Source organism: Oculina patagonica, chromosome 1 (assembly GCF_052425735.1).
Source record: "Oculina patagonica isolate OP01 chromosome 1, crgOcupat, whole genome shotgun sequence".
Lineage (NCBI taxonomy): Eukaryota > Metazoa > Cnidaria > Anthozoa > Scleractinia > Oculinidae > Oculina > Oculina patagonica.
In genome coordinates, this window is record NC_135758.1 from 38035568 (window position 1) to 38048882 (window position 13315).

The window sequence follows — 13315 nt, forward strand, 5'->3', positions numbered from 1 at the left end:
GAATTAGTTCCAATTTGTTTTTGATTGGCTGTTTGAAAAAAAGAAATCTTCTACGGAAAACTGTACCCCCTCCCTTTCTAAGCAAGAAAAACCGCCCATCTTCAAGTTCTGTACCACCCCTTAAAGGCTGTTTTTCACTAGCGACGTAGTCGCAGAGCTTTCAAGGGGAACGTGGACTCTGGGAACAAGATTGCAGAGCGTTACGTTCTAGTGAAAATCAAACCGACAGAGTAGTAGAGTTTCCGATTCTGCTTATGACTTCGTCGCTTAAGATCTAGTGAAATCTAGATAATCGGCAACACATGAAGGACCTGATAGGCTGCGAATACAGCCGCCTCTCATCGCTCCCGCTACAACGTGTGAAACGCAAAGCCCGTAGTAGCGGGACCCGTGAGAGGCGGATGTATTCGCAGGCTGAGGGCCTGAGAACTTACATTGTGATTGGTTTGTTTTTCCATTTCTGCTTGCGACTCCGACAATCTACCTTATTATAGGAATATAACGAAGCATTTTAACAACGCGAACAAAATTTACGCGTAATAAAATTAAATAATTAAGAGGAAATCCGCCAGGACTTCGAGTAGTTATTGGACAAAATTATGTACCAAAACTATTTACACCTGATTGCAAGCTTTTGTGTTACTGCTTCAAATATCTTATCGAAAGAAATCTTTTCTAACAACACCAAACATCGAAAACAAATTTCGAAGTTCCACTGAATTCCCATGAATCGCTTAAAAGAAGTGAGCTTTTGCCCATAGCTTGTGAACTTTGAATATCATTTTCTCAGACTCTGATAAGAAATTGTTGTACCAGAATTATTTCCACCTTATTGCAAACTTTTTTGTTACTGCTTCAAATATCTTATCAAAAGAAATCTTTTCTAACAACACCAAACATCGAAAACAAATTTCGAAGTTCCGCTGAATTCCACTGAATCGCTTAAGACGAATTTACAAAATGTCTACACGTGAGATTTTGCGTATACCTTGTGAACTTTGAAATTCATTTTCTCAGACTCTAATAAGAAATTGTTGTTGGTGTTATCACGGATAATTACTTACATCTTTACCTTTTATTAAGGGTAGGAAATAACGCAATAGGATTTAAATTATTCTGGTACTTGATTTTTGTCCAACTTTAATAAATATTACTCGACTTCCTAGTGGATTCCGTCTTAAATCCTTATAGTAAAAAAAGTTAACATCAATAAAATTAACGCGAATTTTTGAAATTCGCGTTAATAACATGTATCGTTAATTTCCTATAATAAGGTAGTTTTCATTGGATCATAAGCGATGAATTTATAAGCGGAATTGGAAGAAAATGGAAACGTTCTGATTCTTCCGACTCCGATTCCGTGGAGCTTATGATCCAATTTTCATTTTCACTTGGACGTTACTCTCTATCCACTCGTGTTGTTTGCAAGTAAATGTTTCAAGGGCCCAGGAAAATTATAGCCAAACATGTCAAAATCACTCCTGAAAGCTTCTCCCAGCTTAGAAATAATCTCGCGTGGAACTTGTGAATAATACGTTATAAAATCCGAGTCGGCCCTTGACGAGCGAACTGGCGGGAAAGCCACGCGGTCGTCAATTCCCGCCTTTTTCAGCATGTACGCGACGTCATCTCCTAACGTTTCAAAATGGCCGATAAAATCGAACTTTAAAGTACATGGAAAACAGATTTGTTGGTATTGCCGCCAATGAGGATTACGATTAGAAGAAGTTACAATGTATTTTAGAAACTCAGTAAAAGTGACGTTATTAGTTTTCGTCCCAACCGTTTCTACATCTTGAGGTCTGTAAGCTTTGATTATCGTTTGGCGTAATCTGTTGGTGTATCTTCTATTTTTACCGAAGAATTTATCTTTGTAGCCGGATAACAAACGGTGAAATGGCTCACGGACAAACATGAACTTGAAATGCGTCGCAAGACGTTTTGAGTTTTCCGATGTGTTATACGCACTCATGCATTTCCACAAACGCGGAGTGTGTGCATTTGCAGATTTATCGCTATCATTCCTTAGACTTAACAACATTCTTCTCATTGTAGTGGTGGCCACCTTGGGAACAGCGCAGTAAATGTATTTGTTGTCATCGTCGAATACAATCTCGGTGAGCTGTTGTATACTGGGTACTGGGTTTTGGTCAATGTGTTCCAGACAGTATTTTTCAAGTTGTTGTTTTCTTGTTTTTTGTCTTTCTTCTGCCGTTGCGAAAATATCTTCTGTGGTTAAATCAGTGCTTGACTGTAAGAGTAAAATTTCACTTCATTAAGTTATTTGTAAACAACAAAGATGGTAAATTTTAAGCTCGGTGATACACAATGAACATGAACTGTTCAACATGACACGAGCGTGGGACAAATTAAAGAAAAAAAATCTGAATCTTCGACGGGAATGGAACCCATGGCCTTCCCTTTGGGAGCTCAGAAAATATTTTTTCTGAGTATGCAGGATGTTTTTCGCCTAGGCTAGTTTAATGGCCTACAATCCACGCCACAATTCTTGGGACAGTTGCCGTTTTTTTTTTTCACTTAAAACAAGAAAAAAAAAACAATTTACCCCCTGCCCCATAACAATGTTGTGTTCCTTGGAAAAACAATCCCTTCCGTTGCCGTCTATTTTGCAACATTGATTTTTGGGGAAGGGTGTTCTCCATTTCTGAGAATTGGTAACGGAATGTTACATTACAGTTGTTGAAATGAGTGTCCCAAGGAATTATGGCACGGATCATAGCCACCACAAGTCTCCTATATCTCAATGGTAAAGCATCCGAAGTACTAGTCATTAGTTCCACTGCTGTTGGGGACACTCGGCTTTTCCTTTTTCCAACTACCTGTGTCATTTACTGAAAAACACCATCAGTTTTAGCGTCGTGACCGGAGACGTGTTTAAACCTGTCGCACGCGAGAAAAATATTTGATGGATTGTAACAAATTATACCAAGCGAACTAATACGTACCGGTTTATCAGCTGGGTTCTTTGTCTTGATATCTTGAGGCCTGATTACAAACGTTCCTGTACAGGTTGGATAATCATTTATAGATACATCACACATCACCTTTATTAACCTCGGGCTACAAAAGTAGCTGCAAGAGAAGCTAATTTCTCCGAGAATTAAAAGAGGGAAAAAATAAATTAAATAAATAAATAATAATAATAATAATAATAATAATAATAATAATAATAATAATAATAATAATAAACCTTTTTTATGACACTGAATAGTAGAATTTTACAATAATAAACTTGTGGCCCGCAAAAAGAGTGAAGGTCTAGACATAAAGCTAAAATATCTATCTATCTGCCTGCAGTAAAATACAAAAGTTGTCTTTTGCTTCTTTTCTTCCCAGAAGAAACTGCAGGGCAAATGCTCCCATATCTGGTGTGCAATCCTAACAGCAAAGGACCTTTTGCTTTTCTTTTAAATTTGAGCTCAAATTTATTTTTGCAAAACAGAAAAAAACGTTTGGAGACGTATTTCAGGAAACTTTAACTCGGACAATCTCCCTACCAGATCAAGATCCAGGATCTGTGCCTATTTTGATCCAATGGCTTCACAGTAGCTCGATTCCAGGCGATTTATTTACAGTGAAAAACTCCATCTAGGTTTTTTTCGTCTCACTTGAACAGATCATCCAATTTGTTTTACCCATGTATTAAAACCGCTGGCGATCACTTACGTGGGGAAAATTGATAATAAAATATTTTACTTAACTCTTTATCTTTAATTTCAACCGACTTTTGGAGTGTTAAGGCCCGTTTACACAGGCGATTTTTGTCGCGCAACTCAATGCAATTTATGTCGCGCCGAAGTTGCATCAAGTTTCGAACAGGTTCGAAACTCCTGCGATATCGCGCCGACGTTGCAAACTCGCGGCGATTTCATGGCGATTTTATAGCCGCGATATCGCAGCGTCTTCGTGCAACTTCAGCGCGATATCGCCATGAAATCGCCGCGAGTTTGCACGCGGGAAAACTAGCAGCGATAAAATCGTCGCGATATCGCAGGAGTTTCGAACCTGTTCGAAACTTGATGCAATCTCGGCGCGACAAAAATTGCATTGAGTTGCGCGACAAAAATCGCCTGTGTGAACGGGCTTTTAATAGGTGAATTTTTATGAAATTCATTCCTGTATAGCAAACAGGTTGTTCTCGTCACTCTTGCCGTGGTTAACCAATTGACTCAACATTGAATGTGTGTCGTATACTCTCTCTAGCCGTTTTTTGTTTTGTTTTACTAAACCAAGAGAATTCTCTTGACTAAACGGATAAAAGTTGGAGAAAATAAATTGTTCGACGGCTAAGGTCGGTTTGTATCGAGAAAAACTTAGCTCTCGTTCTTGAAACGTACTCGAGACCTCAGGCAATGGTTTTTCTCGATATAGGCACCGGACCTTCCGCCGGCGATATGTTCTCATTTATGTGCTGAGCTTTATGAAATTTGTTGCCAGGCTCACCTTTAATATTTTTCGTGAGGAACAGTTCCAACAATGTTCCAGCGAAAGCAAGCAATGTTAAACTAGTGATGGAAACAATCAGAAGTTCACTGCGTTTCCATTTCATGATCATGTATCGAGCACCTGGCACCCTATAAAAAAAAAACGTCACTCTGCTTCAGAGAAGTGCTGTATGATTAATAACTTGCATTGTTATACAAAGAGTAACGATCTAACAATGTTTTTCTACTGAACTGAAAACGATTCGTGAAGTGCAAAAGCGTCTGTTCGGGTCTTCTTTACATTTTCAGCAGCAGGTATGCATGTTCCTGACTAAAAACTGTTTGCATTCAGGATTAATCTTATCAACAGCGCGGGCCGCAAAAAAAAAGTGATTATATGAACTGGGTGCTATTAAAGGTTGGTTCTCAGATAATCGCCCCGATCGTTTCTATCGCCTCTTTCACTTCATAAAACTTTTCTTGCGATCGGGGCGATTATATGAGAACATAACACAGACGATCGGTAACGTCTGCGGCGATTGGGGCGATCACGATCGCTTGTAACGCCCGTGTTCTATCCTTCTAGCTTCTCTTTCCCTTCTTCGCCGTAAAACAGCAATAACTGAGAAGATTGGAGGCAACGAGTTTTGCTCTTTCATTGAAGGCTGGCATTGTATTAGATTAGGGACTGAAATAATTGTTTTTCGTAGGTCTCCGATCGGGACAATTATATTATATGAGAACCCCCGATCACTTTCACTCACTTCGATCGCCTACGATCGTTTCAGTATTTGCAAACAATCGATGCGATAGAAACGATCGGAGCGATCATATGAGAACCAGGCTTAAGATACCAATAGAGCGCATCGCCGTAACTCGCTAATGACTTCCTTTAGTCCTTCCTTTCACCAAGCAAAGTTTGAGATAGGGCTGTTTCTGGTCATTTGTCCATTGGATTAGACTTGCTCTAAGTCGACCTCTTTTCGGACGAAACCAATATATGGGGAAGGGCTTTTAGATTGTTTATCTATACTTAGATAGTTTGAACTTATAAATTATATTAATTAAAGTAAATAATGCCTGCCCGTATCGACTTAAGCCAATATTATCGCAGGTTATGCATACTCACGATAACAACAGGCGGATGTAATACTGCTAAGTTCAGTAAAGTGTTTCCGTGTTTCAGAAGCTTACCTTAACTTGGTCGTTTGCGTCAAAAACAGCTTCCACTAAGACACAATCACTGACATTTCAACTTCTGCATAATAATAGAACTCGCTTCACAAGACATGCATATGAAGTCTCTTCAAAACTGTTCGAAGATTAAGGAGGTTTGACCTGATTTCTTGAGGTTTTAAAGTTTTGATCAAAAACTAGAGGAGGAAAGGCGTGATAAACAGTTATCAGGAACCTGCAATAACGTGAATGTTTCCGTGACCTGTTCACTTTGGGTTCGTCACGCATGACAAATGCATGCGTCAGTTCTGATCAAGTATGTATACGTAGGAGCCTATCTCATGCAATGTTCCGCTACAGCAAATACAGTTGAACCTCTCTTATACGGACACCGAAGAGACAAAGCAACGTGTCCGTATTAGAGAGGTGTCCGTATTGGAGGTCACCACTATGACGTCACTTTTGACTTCACTAACAGCTTAAAGTATTTAGTAACTCGAAATGTTCTGCAACGCAATGCTGCGGGTAAAAAATTAACACTAAGCACAAATCCGAAAACGTCTAAGAAGAATAGAGCGTTACGTTGTTTTTGTAACCACAAACAGGAAATTGCATTACGAACACAAAATATCATCGCATGAGTGTCCGTAATAAAGAGGTTATGTTTATATGAATTTGTTCCTTGGAGCCGAGATTAAGTGTCCATTGTCCGTATTAGAGAAGGTCCGTATTATATAGGTTTTTTTCTGAAGAAAATATATGAGAATTTTGTTGGGAGATCGGAGATTGTCCGTAAAAGAGGTGGCCGTATTGGAGGGGTGTCCGTACGGAGAGGTTCGATTGTACACGTAGCTGTCGCGGAGCCGCCGGAGCGTGGGAAAATGTGTAAGCGAATTACGATTGGTTTTTGTTTTATAATTGGTCAAGAAAGTGATGAGGGGTTTAAACCAATCACTAAGCAGTGTCGAAAACGCTATACGAAAATTTAGTCAATTTACTCAGTTGTCTCCAAATTCGACAAAAAAGTGAAAGCCCTGTGTTAGAATATATTTGTTCTGATTAAGACATTGAGGAAAAACCTGAACCAGATATGCTCAGTAGTGGTCAAAAGAGAAGCTCCAGTCTAGGAGGCGGAGATGAAAAACTCAACTTTTAGCATAGACTTTTTTGTCTAGACGTTTCGTCTAGACATTTTCGTTTTGAGCGTGCGTGTGAATGGTAAAAACAGCTTAAAGCATCATTCTCGTACCTCGAGTCTTCGTTCCTTCGACCGCTGGTCCTAGGGAACGACGACCTTGTGTACAAGGATGCTAAAAGCATTCGCTGCAAGTTAATCACTCCTTGATTTGAGAGAGTTCTCATCTCTATCGAGTAAAAAATATCGCAGTTTTTGGACTTTTTTTCATCGTGGGGATATTGCAATTTTTAAAAGATCTGTTCCAAGTAACTTTTTTCGGTGGGTTCAGTGTAAACTTTATTTTGTGTTTTAACTCATCAATCCGTGCATAGTAAGGCGCTATAATGATACAAGTAAAAAAAGGTATGTTCCTATTCTGGATATAATTTTTTTAGTTGTGAAATTTTCATTCAAGTCGTTCAAATACTGCACATTTTGTTTGCGTAACATATAACACATTTGAATAACAGAAGTGATGAAGCTTTTTTTATTTCAATCTTGTTTGTTTTATTTTTCTCTTAAAGCTGATTTCATTCCGTTTGCGGTTGGGTTTTTTTTTTTTTTTTTTTGTTTTTTATTTTTTTTTTTTTTTTTTCCCTTTTTTTTTTTTTTTTTTTTTTTTTTTTTTTTTTTTTTTTTTTTTTTTTTTTTTTTTTTTTTTTTTTTTAATTTTAATTCCGATTAAACGCCGGGTAAAAACTGCTAATCAGTTAAATAAACGCCGTGAGCGTCTGATCGAGCTCCCGGCGTTCTTCGAGGTCCAGGCGTTGCCGTTTATACTTACAACTTTATATCCGTAACATTTGCTTGTTCCGATGTTGTTCATATATTGTTTTGGTTCTAGATCTGTTTTTCACAAATCTTGATTGCAACGTGCCGTATGCAAAACTGGTAATAATCATCTTCGCAGACCCAGGGACAGTTTGTCCGTGCGGGACAAAGGGAAAAATTGTTCCGCCTTGAGAAACTGGCCCTAGGCATCGGAGGATGGGTAATAATAAATCAACTTGAAAAATAACAGAAAGTTTCACTTCGTTAATAAACGCCGGGCCCGATTAAACGCCAACTTCAAATAAAAGCCGGGTCCACCAGACCAAGTTTGAAATAAACGCCGGGGGCGTTTAATTGAGAAAATACTTTTCTAACATAAGTAAGGGACGGACCATTAGAAAAGTGATGGGGGGGGGGGGGTTTTTTTTTTTTTTTTTTTTTTTTTTTTTTTTTTTTTTTTTTTTTTTTTTTTTTTTTTTTTTTTTTTTTTTTTTTTTTTTTTTTTTTTTTTTTTTTTTTTTTTTTTTTTTTTTTTTTTTTTTTTTTTTTTTTTTTTTTTTTTTTTTTTTTTTTTTTTTTTTTTTTTTTTTTTTTTTTTTTTTTTTTTTTTTAATAGTAAAAAAAAGGGGGGGGGGGGGGGGGGGGGGGGGGGGGGGGGGAATTTTTTTTTTTTTTTTTTTTTTTTTTTTTTTTTTTTTTTTTTTTTTTTTTTTTTTTTTTTTTTTTTTTTTTTTTTTTTTTTTTTTTTTAAAAAAAAAAAAAAAAAAAAAAAAAAAAAAAAAAAAAAAAAAAAAAAAAAAAATTTTCCCCCCCTAATAGCACTTCCCACTTGCCGTGCCTTCAACCCATGCCTCTTTAATTTAGCTTGTGCTTTTTTCTATAGCTGGTTATAAAAAGAACGTAAAGCCTGCCTCGCCCCTAGGTGCCGATCGGCCGGACAATTTGGGCGGAAAGACGGGAAAACTGGGTGTGCGGGGGTTGATGGCTAGGGAGCGAGCTAGATCTACCAGGTGACCGTTTTCCCGTCCGCATCAGGCCCACAATGCCAAGCGAGCCGTGTACGTCAGTCCCACATCGCCAAGCAAACCATGCACGACCAAGTAGAAGTCGCCTGGTGACGAGGCAGAGGTAAAGCTGAGAAAGTGCACCGTTCGATATGTCACTGATAGAGCTGAATCGCAAGACTGCGTCTCCACGCGTAGCCTACAGACGTCTGTCGACCCGGGTCTTTTTTAGACGCAGGAAATAAATGGGACATTTGCACACAGGTTATCTCGCCGTGCTACAGTCATGAAAAATTCATTTGTCCCCCACTGAAGGTTTCATGAAATTCAATAGAAAGGTCAAAGGTGTTATCAATTCGTGTAGTTTCCAAGGAGAATTCCTAATTGCCCAGGAAAAAGATAGCCAAACATTTCAAAATCACTCCTGAAAGCTTCTCCCAGCTTAGAAATAATCTCGCCTGGAACTTGTGAATAATACGTCATAAAATCCGAGTCGGCCCTTGACGAGCGAACTGGCGGGAAAGCCACGCGGTCGTTAATTCCCGCCTTTTTCAGCATGTACGGAGCGTCGTCCGCTAGAGTTTCAAAATGGCCGATAAAATCGAACTTAAAAGTACATGGAAAACAGATTTGTTGGTATTGCCGCCAATGAGGATTACGATTAGAAGAAGTTACAATGTACTTTAGAAACTCAGTAAAAGTGACGTTATTAGTTTTCGTCCCAACCGTTTCTACATCTTGAGGTCTGTAAGCTTTGATTATCGTTTGGCGGAATCTGTTGGTATATACTCTATTCTTCCCGAAGAATTTATCTTTGTACGCAGATAACAAACGGTGAAATGGCTCACGGACAAAAAGAAACTTGAAATGCGTCACTAGCCGTTTTGAGTTGTCCGATGTGTTGTACTCACTCATGTGTTTCCACAAACGCGGAGTGTGTACTGGCCTTCTGGCAAATTTATCGCTGTCATTCCTTAGAGTTAACAACATTTTCAGCATTGTAGTGCTGGCCACTTTAGGGACAGCGCAGTAAATGTACTTGTTGTCATCGTCGACAAGAAGGTGCCCGAGCTGTTGTCTTCTGGGTAATGGGTTTTGATTAACATGTTCCAGACAGTATTTTTCAAGACGTTGTTTTCTTGTCTTTTGTCTTTCTGCCACTTTTGCGAAGATATCTTCTTTGGGTAAAGCAGTGCTCGACTGTAAAAGTAAAAGTTAAAATCAGTGTTTTTGTCACCCTTTTATTTCCACCAATGATCACTATCGATTTTTTTTTTAAATACAAGCAGAGAATAAGTACTTTACCTTAATATTTCGACCTCGTTTTTATTCTGGAAAGCTAGCCTATGATCCACTTATTCGTAATTTTCCAATCCTAGCTACATTTCGGGCGAGAAAATATCTTTTTCGAGATTCAAAGTAGTCCCAAAATGAGCTTTTCGTTTTCCAGGGACTTGTGCCGAAATAGCCCCTTGTGACGTCATAAGGTGTGTTAACGCTTAATATGCTGAAATTATTCCTAAAAACGCGTTTTTTTAACCGTTAATCGATTTTCTTGGCTCTACGGTCCAAAAGTTCTCTAAATTTGCTAAAAATGGACTTTCTGACAATGCAGGAAGATTTTGATGAAATTTCCATGTAAAACTGTACAATATTTTACTTTGGCGCATGCGCATAAGCCTAAATATTGTTTTTTGTTTTGTTTTTTTGCTGAACCGTTCCGATTTTTTTCCTTGCTCCTTTCCTTTTCGTTTTTCTCTGCTTTCTTATTCTCTCCATCTTTTACTCTGTGCACCCCTTCTACTAGCCTGAAAAGTTTTGATCTGAATCGATGGAAAACCCTGGAAAGGAGATCATGATCAAGTACGGGTATTTTGGCCTGTTTTAGCACCAATTTTACACCAAAAACTGATTGCGTTTTTTTTCTATTAGCTCTGTCGGAATGCAGTCAATATTGAAGATGGACAGTCCTGTGGAAAGATCTATCCAAGGTCTATAAGATGCAAATCACAAAAATCTGCTGACGTGTAAATTGGTGACGTCACAAGTGGCAGAATGGCCATTCCTCCAAACCCCGGAATAATCCGCGCTTAGCATGTTAAGGGTTAACCTACCGATAGGGGTAAAGAATCTTTGCGGCTCACACGAATCCTAAATTGACAGGAGTGCCCTCCCCCCGGATCTAATGATTTTGTATGTGTGTACAATAGTAGTTGGAAATGAGCGTAATGTGAACACAAAGTTTAGCCGTCGGATTTTGCTGACTGCAAAGATTTGTCATTTCTCTTGTGCTCATTCAGTCTGGCCGGAAAGACCGAGGCGGTGGAGGCTGGTATTCCCCCAGCACGTTTGCGAGCTTGTGAGTGGTAATATGAAGTTTATTATATGGCTCTCTTTGCCGCGCTGTTGTCCAGCTTTTAACGTGGGAACAGCTGGCCCGACTACTAGCCAATCACGGGATTGGCTAATAGATGAAGCCAGTTCCTACGGCAAAGATGAAACAAGCTCTAGACGTGTAATAAATGAATTTTATCCAGCGAACTTATACATACCGGTTTATCAGCAGGGTTCTTTGCCTTAATATCTGGCGGCCTGATTACAAACGTTCCTGTACGTGTTGAACAATCATTCAAAGCTTATTTTATAAAGCGTAACTCAAAATAGCAGAAATATATACTAATAAAATTCTGACTGCAGAAAAAGGAGTTAAAACATAAAAACAAATATGAAAGTTCAAAATTGAAGGTTATCTCATATCAAACTACTGAAAACTACAGGTAATGTAATTTGCCTACAATTAAAATAGCAAAACAAAATTCTAAAACAAAAATGTAAAACATGCTAAAAATAAAACTAATTTTATTTGTTTAATTTACTGTCTTTTTTTTTTTTTTTTTTACAGAGCTTGATTCCAGGCGTCTAAATAATAATTGGCAAAAGTCCTCTACTAAGGCGGTTTTTTCGGCTACGTCTCACGGAGCTTGAAAAAAAGAAAAACAGATTTATCTGTTTCCCCCATGTAAACAGTTAGCGACCACTAACACTGGGAGCGTTGGAAAACAAAATATTTTACCTGAAAAAGTTGCAAAGCTCTTTATTTTTGATTTCGGCTCGGTTTAAAGACAATTTATCTTGAGTGAAAAGTCTAAGCCTCACTTATGATGAATTTTTGCCCATTTTTGACCTGTATAGCAAACAGATAACTCTCGCTCTTGCCGTAGTTAAGCGATTGACTCGACATTGAATGTGTGCGGCCGTATAAAAACAAATTGAGGCACGATCTTTCAAGATCTCTTCACTTGACAAATAAAAGTATAAATAAAAAATATATATTCACCGGCTTTGGTGGGTCTGGCTCGAGAAAATTTTGCTTATAAGTTTACGCTTTTGCAATATTGTAACAAATTTACAGTCATGCAAATAAAGCTTGTTGTTGTTGTTGTTGCTCTCGAACTTAACGTACTCGGGCAAAGTTTGTTTGGATGCAGGCCTCCTACTGGCAATTTCTTGTCATTTATCATGATATATGCGCTGTGTTTTATGAAATTTGTTGCCAAGCTTACCTTTTATGGTTTTCGCCAAACCACATTGCTCCAACAATATTCCAACGAAAACAAGCAATGTTAAACTAGCGAAAGAAGCAATGACGAGATGATTCAACTTCATGATAGCACATGGGACGACCGAAATAACGGCTGTAGAGGAGACTAATCAATTGGTGGCCTTGCAAAAGACATCTGCGCATTTCCATTGTTATCCTTGAAGTCTTATTCATTTTTTATTATTGACACGACGATTTAACGAGGATTGTAGTGATCGGGCATTATTTAGGCAGATAAAGTACAGCTGCAGGCGCGTTTGTTCAATTTCAAACTTTTATTTGTAACGATCCTTTTATGCATGTTTCCCACATTTCTTTTCCGCTCAGTCCCTGAGGAAAGTTTATATTGCAAGGCAAAATATCGGGACAATTTGTTTAAGAACTGGTGTGAATAGGTTCGCGGATCGACGTGGATATGGCCTTGAAAGGCTCCGGGGGTCCCAAAATTTTTTTGGGGGGGCCCCCCCCCCCCTTTTTTTTTTTTTTCTTTTTTTTTTTTTTTTTTTTTTTTTTTTTTTTTTTTTTTTTTTTTTTTTTTTTTAAATAAATATAAACTTTTTTTTTTAATTTTTTTTTTTCCTCTTTTTCCCCCCCCCCCCCCCCCCCCGGAGGGGGGCCCCCCCCCCCCCCCCCCCCCCCACGGATTGTGGATTTTTTGCGATACATTGAGTGGATTCACGGGTTTCTAAAATACAGCGGATCGCGGATAAGCTGAGAATTTTGGCCCGGATTCCGGACTTATCATGTCAGGAAGTTCGGATCGTGGATACTAAACGAAGCTCGGATAACTTTGCCGGTTGGTCTTATTATTGGCAGAATTGTCGCAAAAACAAGCAATAAAAAGAAAATTAAAAAATTGGCACAAAAAGACAACTTCTACCGTCCGCTGCAGTTAAACTATACCACTCAATTTTTACTTTGTTTTCAAGTAATGCGGATTCGGATGAAGAAAATAGGGCGGATTGACGGATTTGGACAAAAATAGCACAGATCGGCGGATTTTCGTACCCCAATTCACCCCCCCTCTTAAAGAATTTGTTCACTAGTTTTGGTCGCTTACGTCGTCAGGACAGTCTGCCGTTATATATTGCATTTTTATTAATTCACTAAAATTGAGAACTTCAAGATATTCGGACCACTA

The 13315-nt window shown here is 38.4% G+C and overlaps 2 protein-coding genes across 2 annotated transcripts; both read right to left on the minus strand.

Moving 5' to 3' along the window:
- Positions 1-1183: 1183 nt before the first annotated feature.
- LOC144629218 (carbohydrate sulfotransferase 11-like) lies at positions 1184-6028 on the minus strand. Its single transcript, XM_078487454.1, has 4 exons — positions 5640-6028; positions 4465-4595; positions 2967-3022; positions 1184-2251 (listed from the first exon to the last, which is right to left on the minus strand). The coding sequence occupies exons 2-4, from the start codon at positions 4574-4576 to the stop codon at positions 1406-1408; spliced, it is 1014 nt and encodes a 337-aa protein (XP_078343580.1). The 5' UTR covers positions 4577-4595; positions 5640-6028; the 3' UTR covers positions 1184-1405.
- Positions 6029-8924: 2896 nt separating this feature from the next.
- LOC144646877 (carbohydrate sulfotransferase 11-like) lies at positions 8925-12239 on the minus strand. Its single transcript, XM_078506585.1, has 3 exons — positions 12137-12239; positions 11126-11181; positions 8925-9773 (listed from the first exon to the last, which is right to left on the minus strand). Exons 1-3 carry the CDS (start codon positions 12237-12239, stop codon positions 8925-8927), a joined length of 1008 nt encoding a protein of 335 aa, XP_078362711.1.
- Positions 12240-13315: the final 1076 nt, after the last annotated feature.

Excerpts from the sequence above, each read along its gene's own strand:
- LOC144629218 (XM_078487454.1), bottom strand. The coding sequence starts at position 4,576 with ATGATCATGAAATGGAAACGCAGTGAACTTCTGATTGTTTCCATCACT. Across the intron at positions 3,023-4,464 it reads CCTCACGAAAAATATTAAAG|GAACGTTTGTAATCAGGCCT; the intron begins GTGAGCCTGGCA and ends CAACCTGTACAG. Across the intron at positions 2,252-2,966 it reads AGAACCCAGCTGATAAACCG|TCAAGCACTGATTTAACCAC; the intron begins GTACGTATTAGT and ends TTACTCTTACAG.
- LOC144646877 (XM_078506585.1), bottom strand. The coding sequence starts at position 12,239 with ATGAAGTTGAATCATCTCGTCATTGCTTCTTTCGCTAGTTTAACATTG. Across the intron at positions 11,182-12,136 it reads TTTGGCGAAAACCATAAAAG|GAACGTTTGTAATCAGGCCG; the intron begins GTAAGCTTGGCA and ends CAACACGTACAG. Across the intron at positions 9,774-11,125 it reads AGAACCCTGCTGATAAACCG|TCGAGCACTGCTTTACCCAA; the intron begins GTATGTATAAGT and ends TTACTTTTACAG.